Source organism: Sminthopsis crassicaudata, chromosome 1, assembly GCF_048593235.1.
Source record: "Sminthopsis crassicaudata isolate SCR6 chromosome 1, ASM4859323v1, whole genome shotgun sequence".
Lineage (NCBI taxonomy): Eukaryota > Metazoa > Chordata > Mammalia > Dasyuromorphia > Dasyuridae > Sminthopsis > Sminthopsis crassicaudata.
Window position 1 is genome coordinate 396,377,783 of NC_133617.1, and position 9,042 is coordinate 396,386,824.

The 9,042-nt window shown below is 39.6% G+C and overlaps 1 protein-coding gene across 3 annotated transcripts; it reads left to right on the forward strand.

Annotated features, from left to right (window-relative positions):
- The first annotated feature begins 239 nt into the window (after positions 1–239).
- Positions 240–8,793, forward strand: LOC141549866 (serine protease 30-like). 3 transcript variants are annotated; one of them, XM_074279867.1, is made up of 6 exons: positions 240–357; positions 570–596; positions 1,179–1,344; positions 2,734–2,999; positions 5,159–5,319; positions 7,511–8,793. In XM_074279867.1, the coding sequence occupies exons 4-6, from the start codon at positions 2,762–2,764 to the stop codon at positions 7,748–7,750; spliced, it is 639 nt and encodes a 212-aa protein (XP_074135968.1). In that variant the 5' UTR covers positions 240–357; positions 570–596; positions 1,179–1,344; positions 2,734–2,761; the 3' UTR covers positions 7,751–8,793. The 3 variants fall into 3 exon arrangements, with proteins under 3 accessions (XP_074135968.1, XP_074135970.1, XP_074135969.1); XM_074279869.1 differs by lacking the exon at positions 570–596 and having other exon boundaries at positions 241–369; XM_074279868.1 differs by lacking the exon at positions 240–357 and having other exon boundaries at positions 445–596.
- The last annotated feature ends 249 nt before the right edge of the window (positions 8,794–9,042 follow it).

The window sequence follows — 9,042 nt, forward strand, 5'->3', positions numbered from 1 at the left end:
GATGTATTTTGTCCAAAAAAGGGAAAGGAGGCAACAGGAGCTTGAGCAGCTGGTATTCATTGAACAGGAAATCAGTACTCTGTTTTATGATCTATCTTGCCCCTCCCTGGTGGGAACCACCCCAAGGACTCTGACCTGGGAGGGTGAGCTCCTATCTGCTTCTGTTATTTGGGGTGCTCATGGGACCATCTGTCTGTTCTTTCCTGCTCTCCACACTACTGCTGCTACTGTTCCATGGTGAGCTTCTTCTGGGTTTGAGTGGACTATCTAGTCAACCTAGTATGTACTTGATCTTCTGTGATCTTGCATCTCTTCCTTGAGAGGGGATCCTATGAAACTAGGTTGCCACAGAGTCTGGTGAGTACCAGAGTGGCTAAGGAGGGAAATGGGACTGGATGGGGAACAATGAAAAAGTTCTAGGGTGGAATGCTGGGAAACCCTCTTGCCTTTGCCTGGTCTCCTTTCCCTGGCATCTGGGATGTACCACCCCCCTCAATACCTCCTAAATCTGGAGATGCTGGAATAATAATTAGACCTTGGCCTCTTTATTTCTTTTTAATCTCCCTCAGGTGTCCATGGGAACAGCCTGCCAAAAGGTAAGGAGCTAATCCTGGAAAAATATGGTGAGAACAGTTAGTTTGTTGGCCTAGTCCTTGGGACAGCAATATGGAGAGCCAAAACAGGTGTACATAACATAGTGTTACAGAATCAGAGGCCCTGGCTTCAAGTCCAAGTTCAGATACTTGGGTTCTTTTAGGTGACAGATAATTCTCAGATAATTGTGTTCTCTGAGCCAAACCTTATCATCTATCAGTGCTTCCATTTCCTCGACATGTAGTTAATAATGTTTTACCTATCTACCAGTGTTATTTGGAAGGAAGGCACTTTGTAAATTGTGAAGGACTGTGTGACCTAGAATTATTACTTGAGTGCTGGGGGCTTAAGAATCCTTGGGTCCCAGGAGGGAATTGTAGTTTGTAGGGAAAAAGTAGGAAACAGAAATGCTTTAGAAAAGCAGGGAGGCCTGTGGGATGTCAGAGGGTGGTATTTGGGTAGAATGGCCAAGATGTCCAGTATCAGAGAGAACAACGAAGACTGGAAAGACACTGGTTTTTTGAGAGAGAAATGGGACTAAAGGGGAAGTCCTAAAACCTACATGTCTCATTCTCTTTCAATAGTATGTGGAAACTCTAAGGTAGCTGGGAAAATTGTAGGAGGGCAGAATGCCCAGAAAGGACAGTGGCCATGGCAAGTCAGCCTAAGGATCTCAACAGGACTTCATATCTGTGGAGGCTCTCTCATCCATCCGAGTTGGGTACTGACTGCAGCTCATTGCTTTAGCAGGTGAGTAAGGTCCTTGGCAAGTTGAGCTGGGTGTACCTAAACCTAAAAGTAAGATGTGGGGAGGCAAGGGATCTTAAATTTCTACTTCCACATTGAATTTCCTATTCTAATCCACAATTCCTATGTAGGGCTATGTAACTTGAGAAAGGGACAGAAAAAGGGGTGGAAGGAGAAAAGGAGGGAACAATCACTTCAATAATTCAATGATTCCCTAAAATCTATATAGTCTCTAGGAAACTCCATTCCCACCATTCTTCCTTCAGATTCCATTATATAGGCATGGATACCCTTCCCTGGGTCTCAATTTTCTTATCTATAAAATATAGGATTATAGTTAAGATGACTTTTAAGGTCTCTTCCAGGACCAAATCTCTGATCCTGTGAGCCTTCCTTTATCTTTACACAGTAGGGGGAGCTTTCAAAGTAATAAATTATGAAAGATGGAGAAGCAGTGGAACTCAGTGGAAAGGGTCTTGTTCTGGGAGAAAAGTAGCTGGTTGCAGTCTCTTCTTTATCATCCCCTGGCTATAAAACTTCAAATCCTTTCTCTTCTCTGGGCCCCAGTACATAGCAGAGTGCCTTACACACAAAGCTGACATCTGATATTAATGTTTCTTGAATGAATGAGTGACCCCAGTTTAAGTCTTTCATTTTATGAAAAAATGGGGACACAGAGAAAGGAAGTATTTTATTCAAGATCACACAGCCATTTAGGAAGAGAACCACAATATTCATGAGCAGATAACTTTTCCCCTATATCCAATAATACCACAGTAGATAACTCCTCCCATCTATAAACATAAAACCATCCTAGGAGAGATAGACAAGGGAAGAATTTATCACAGTGCCTGGCATATAGCAGGTACTCAAATAAATTCTTGTTAACTTGAAACTTCACTCTGCTGAATCAATCAATCAACAGGCACTTATTAAGAATAGTATTTAAATAGCAATTTAGGTTTTGCAATGCATCTTATCTCAATTTATCCTCACAACACATCCTCATTCTATAGATGAAGAAACAAACAGAGAAAGGTTAACTAATTTGTCCAAGGTGAATCACCTAGTAAATGTCTGAGGTAGGATTTGAACCCTGGTCTTCCTAACTCCAAATCTAACTCTCTTAACCCACTATTCCACCTAACAGTCCCCTACTATACGCCAAGGCACTGTTCTAGGTGCTAGGAATACATTCAAAGAATGAAATAATTCCAGTTCTTGAAAAGCTTATATTCTAATAGAGTAGACAACAAATACATATATAAGTACAAAGAGAATAAATTCAAGTCTCACACCAAATAATTAATCTCAAGTGGTTTGAGAAGAACATTGATCTCTTTATCAAGCAGATTAGCCCCTCAGCTGGTCTGATCTTTATTTCCCTTCTAGTTCCCAGAGGCCTTCATATTATCGAGTGATGTTGGGAGAGCTGAAGCTGTATACATTCCCACCCAATTCCTCCTTTGCATCTGTGAGAAGAATCATCATTCACCCTTCCTACCAAAGAGGAACCAATAGCCCCAAGGGGGACATTGCACTGATACAACTGGGCTCTCCCTCTCAGATCATGCCAGTGTGCCTCCCAGAACCCCAGACCCACTTTGTTAGTGGAACTCTGTGCTGGGTGACTGGATGGGGAAAAACCTATGAAAGAGGTAAGGTGAGCTATAGGGTAAGTGTGCTCAATCAATTACCAATCTCTAGGCTTGAGCCTTTACATCTTTGAGTCCTAGCCTCCTTTGAGCATTTCCTGACTACCCCCACATATAGGAATGCCTCCTTTTTTTGAATTTGTGCAGCCTTGGATGTCTGTTCCACTGAACACTGTTTTATTTAAGGACATAATGCAGTCTCCTTAGATACTATATTCCTTGAGGACAGAGATTATATAGAGCCTTAGTCCTAGCCAGGAGACTTGGTTCTGAGTCCCAACTTCACCATTGTTGTGTTGTATTGTTGTTCAGTTGTGTCCAACTCTTTGTGACACCCTTGGGGGTTTTCTTGGAAAAGACCCTGGAGTAGTTTACCATTTTCTTCTTCAGATCATTTTACAGACGAGGAAACTGAGGCAAACAGAATTAAGTGATTTGTTTAGGGTCACACAGCTAGTAAGTATTTGAAACAAGATTTGAACTCAGGAAGATGAGTCTTCCTGATTCCAGGCCCGTACTCTACTCACTGTGCCACCTAACTGCCTCATAGGATGCAGTATCCTAGAGTTGTCAAGAACCCTAGAGATCCTCTAACCCAAACCCCTAATTTTACAGATAAGAGAACTGGGGGCCAGAAAAGGAAAATGACTTGTTCAATATCACAATGAATTGTGACAGAAGCAGCATATATTTTTGCAATCTTGATGTTATTATCTAGAACAGTTAGTGACTTAACAGTTAACAAGAGTTTTAGTAAAGCATTTGTTTTTAAGTTAAGTAAGCACTTAGCATTGTACTAAATATTTGGCATCCAAAGAAAGGCAAAAAAAAATTGTCTGTGCTCTAAATGAGCTTACATTCAAATGATGAGACTAACTGTAAATGACTAGGTACAACCAAAATTCATACATTTAAAAAAAAATGTGTATATATCATTTGGGACAGCTAGATGGTGCAATAAATAGAGTAATGGGTCTAGAATCAGGAGACTCCTCTTGCTGAGTTAAAAACCAACCTCAGACACTTATTAGCTGTGTGAATTTGGATAAGTCACTAGACCTTGTTTGCCTCAGTTTCTCTATCTGTAAAAGGAGTGAGAGAAAGAATTAGCAAACCACTACAGTATCTTTGCCAAGAAAATCCCAAATGGAGCCACAAAGAATCAGATACAACTGAACAATGATGACAACAACAAAGCTTGACCTAGGGGAATCAGAGGTCTTGTGAAGAAGGTGACATTTGAACCAGAACTTGAACAATTCTGAGAATTGGAATATGCCAAAAAAAAAAAAAAAAAAAAAAAAAGGTGGGGAGGGCATTCTGAAAGTGAGAAGTAGGAAGAAAAAAATGAGTGAAAGTAGAAGTGAGAACGAGTGAAAAAACATTGGATTTAGAGGCAGAAGTCTTCGGTTTGAATCTCAGCCCTACAATTAATTAGCTGTGTGGCTCTGAGCAAGTCTTTCCCAATCTTTGGGCTTTAACTTCCTCATTTGAAAAAATGAAGGCGGTAGGACTAGCGGATTCTTTTCAGTTCTAAGATTCCATGTGATTCTATGGTAGGTGTGAAGTAGAGTGGGGTAGGAGTTATGAAGACTGGCCAGTGAGGAAATCTACTAGTGACAATAGGATGAGTAGGTAATATACGTGAATAAATAAAAAATTATTTACTAAGTGTTTTTAGGAACCAGATTCTGTGCTAAGTGCTGGGAAGACACAAGTAATACAATTCCTGTCGTCAAGAAACTTACATTCCAACAAGTGAAGCTCACATCTCAAAGAGGTGAAGGTGGAACTGACAAGATTTGGAAATTATGGCCAGGAATGGAGATGGTAGCCTGTTTCAGATAGGATGAGAGTTTGTTCACCTTTAGGGTAGTTAAGACTTCAAGATGTCCCTAAAACAGTTATAATTCATTATTTCCCTCTCCTTGGAGTCAGCTTATAGGGTCATAGGTATAGATAGAAAGGGGCTTTTAAAGATCATCGTGTCAAATTACCTCATTTTTCAAATGAGGAAACTGAGGCCAAGAGATTAAGTGATTTGCTTAAGGTAGGAGGTAGCAGAGCTGAGATTCTAAGTCAGGTCTTTAGACACCAGGATAACCCACTTAATCACCAACCAGTGCTTGCTGCCTTTTGGGCAAAAACCTTCTCTTCCCCAGCTGTTTCCTTGACCTTACAAGGAGTCCAGGTTCCCCTGATTGATGCCAAAACTTGTGATGCCCAATACCACATCAATAACCCCACAGATTCAGGACGACCTCTGGTTTTGGATGACATGATCTGTGCTGGGTATGAGCAAGGTCAAAAAGATGCCTGCCAGGTAAGAGCATTTCCTCTCCTTCCTCTCACAAGCTGTTCAGGTTCACAGACAAATAGCAGTTTCTCACTAAATTAATGGATGCATCATGCAATATGGGGAAAGCATTTATTAAATATCTGCCTGTGCCAGGTATGGTTCTGAGTGTTGAAGATAAGAAGGCAAAAAGTGTGAGGATCTCTGTCCTCAAAGATCTTATTCAAGGAAGGCTGGTATGTAAGGAAGTGGTAGTCAGGAAAGAAAGTTTTCATTTGTCAATTAGTCAATCAATAAAGATTAATTAAACATTTAATATGAGTCTAAGCACTGGAGAGATAAAGAAAGGTAAAAGAGTCCCTGCTCTCCAAGAGATCTTAAAAGAGTTCTTAATGGGGAGAAACATGCAAAAAACTATGTAAAAACAAGCATGTATATACAAGACAAATCAGATAAAAATCCATTGAGGGAAGGAACTTAAATTAAGATGGATAGGAAAAGTCTTTCTTCAAAAGAATTTTAGCTTGGACTTGAAAAAAATCTATGGAATCATAGGAATGATAAGTAGAATCATAGTATTCTGTCTGTAATGTAGTATTGATTTGACTACTATTTGCAGCTTAAGGGGTAGAATGAGGGGTAGGGTATACAGCTGGTGATATGCACACACCCTGGCAGTGTAGATGGAAAGATATCTGACTTGGAGGGGTGGAAAACATGATCTTAGTAGGCCCAGCTGGATGTAGTTCTTTGATCATGTTTGCATTAATTCACTTGCCAATCCAGTTTAGATTCAGGGCTGAATTCCAAACTGAATAGAATTACTCACTTATTAAGGGAGGCAGTTATAGTCTCTGGATTCCCCAAAGACTTTCTGAATCCCTCTGTTTTTTGTTTGTTTGTTTGTTGTTGTTGTTTTTCAAATTGATCCCAGACCCTAGAAAATTCCATCTCAGCTTCTGAATTAGAGAGGGAGATTCTCTAAAGAATCATGAAAAGCAAGAAATTCCCAAGATGCTCTGGGAAAAATGGGCTCCCACTCGGATCTTTTCTTCCCCTGACATTTTACCAAGATTTGATGGCTGAAGCTGCCCTGCCCTGCTCCTTTTGTTTCTTCCCGATTTCAAAAATGTGCTACCATTAAGATTCTCTTCTCTTTTGTTGAGACTCACCCTCACTTCCTCCCAATTTGTACACTCATTTCTAATGTCAAGCCAGTTATGGTATCTAGCCAGGGCTTATCAATAACAAGGGAAAGTAGACATTAATAGGGGTAGAGCATCAGATTAGGAGACCTGGATTTGATTTACCAAGTGACTATGAGTAAAATTACTATCTCAGTTTCCTCTTCTCTAAAATTAGTGACCTCAGGTAACTGATTTCTCTGACTCTGTCTGTGATCCCATGATATAAAACTTGTCCAAAGTCATTCAGTTGGTAAGTGGCAGAGTGGATACTTGAACTCAGGACTTTTAAATCCAAATCTAATTCTGATTCTGCCATTCTGAGCCTCATTCCTTCTTAGCAGTTATAGTAGACAGTCATTCTATAGAATCGCCTCAGTCTTTTTAGAATGCTTGCAAAACTGCCCCAGCATTTCTACTGTGTGTCCTACTAGGAAGAAGGCTCCTATCAAATAGGGGCAGTTTTATGATATTTACAATTCAATATTTCCCCAAAGTACAACAGAAAAATCACAATTTCACAGGGTTCATATTAACCATATAATCTATGGGGACTGAAATAGGCTCTGGGATCCTTCTTTCTCCAATCCCATTTCTCTCCATATCTCCAGGATCTAGATTCCAGATTCTTAAACTGTGGGTCACAACCCCATATAGAATCTTGCAACTGAATGTGGGGATTATGAAATTATCATTTACGATCTGAAATTGTTGATTTGTATATCTATTTTATATATCTATATATCTGGTGTCATGCAAAAATTTCTCTCACATAAAGGGGTCATGAGTAGAAAAAGTTTAAGAAGCCCTGATGTAAATGACCTGAAATTTAAACATACATCTATTGTGACTAACTTTGCCTCCTCCTCCTCTCTTCCCCCCCATCCCTCCTCTTTGACCTCCTTCCCTCTCTCTCTGTCTCTGCCTATCTGTCTGTCTGTTTCTCTCTCCCCTCCCCCTTCTCTCTCCCTCTTGCCCTTGCCCTCCCTCTGTCTATCTCTATCTCATTCTCCCTCCCCCCTCTCGCCTCTTAGGGTGACTCCGGAGGCCCTCTTGTGTGTAAGGACAATAATACCTGGTTCCAGGTTGGGGTGGTGAGCTGGGGAGAAGGTTGTGCCCGACCCCACAGACCAGGAGTGTATACCCAGGTTCAGAACTACACAGATTGGATTCAAACTACCATCGCCAATTTTGCTTCAGTTGTACCTTCAGGACCTACTTCTACTCTGCTGCTGCCACTGGTTCTTATGTGTGTGATGAGATTTTTTCCATGATGCTTCAGTTTTGTAACTTTCAGGGATCTTTTCTACCCGTTCATCTGGAGCCCTCATTAACCTCTCTGTAATTGAATGCTCTTTGCTCTCTGAGGGATGGCAGCTACTTCTATCCGGAGGATGGAGAAAGGAGCACAAATTGCCAGGCTGTGTTACAGCATTGGGCTTGGTGCTAGTGCAACATAAGTGTAGAAAGAGAAAGAGTCTCTATCCAAAGAGAAGGAGGTCATAGTATCGCTAGGGAAAATTTTTATATATATATATAGCTTCACAACCACAATAAAAGCATTCACTCAGCAAAATGTCAGTGTATATGTGGATTTATCTTTGTATGCAAAAGAAGCTCAAGGAAGGATCATTCTGAGCTAGAGTTATTAGGAAAGGCTTCCTAAAGGAAAGAAGGAATGAGCATAGAATTGGGCAGCAAGAAACCTGGAAATCAGTCCTGGCTATGTGGTCAGAGGCATGGCATTTTCCCTATTCCCTCAGTTTCCTCTTCTATAAAATGGATCTCATTGGTTAGTGAAATGGAGCTCACACTATATATAACACAAGGTCAAAATGGAAATATGATTTAGACTTAAAGGGTGATACCATAAACAAATTAGGAGAGCATGGAATCATTTACTTGTCAAATCTATGGATAAGGGAAGAATTTAGAACCAAATAAGATAGATCATTGCAAAATGTAAAATGGATATTTTGATTATATAAAGTTTTTTAAAGTCTTGGACAAACAAAACCAATACAAGCAAAATTAGACAGACAGCAGAAAAAATGGGGGGGGGGATTTTGATAGCAAATATCTCTGATAAAGTTGTCATTTTTCAAATATAGAGAACTAAATCAAATTTGTAAAAATATAAGTCGTTGCCCAATTGATGAATGGTCAAAGAATATGAAAAGTTTTCAGATGAAGAAATCAAAGCTATCTATAATCATATAAAAATGTTCTAAATCACTGTTGATTAGAGAAATTCGAATTAAAACAATTCTGAGGTGTCACCTCACCCATTAAACTGGCTAATATAAAAAAAGAAAAATGATAAATGTTGGAAGGGATGTGAGAAAACTGGGATACTAATGCATATATTTGCTTATTTTATTTTTAATTTGTGGAATAAATTTTTCTATAACAGTATAATTAAAAAGATGATTGCACATGAAACTGCAACTCTATTATGTACCACTTGTTACTACTTTTAAATATGTAATAAAATTATCATGTAAATTTCTTTTATTGTTTTTTCTTCCTTCCTCCACTGGGTCTAGATATGGCTACTACTGCATAC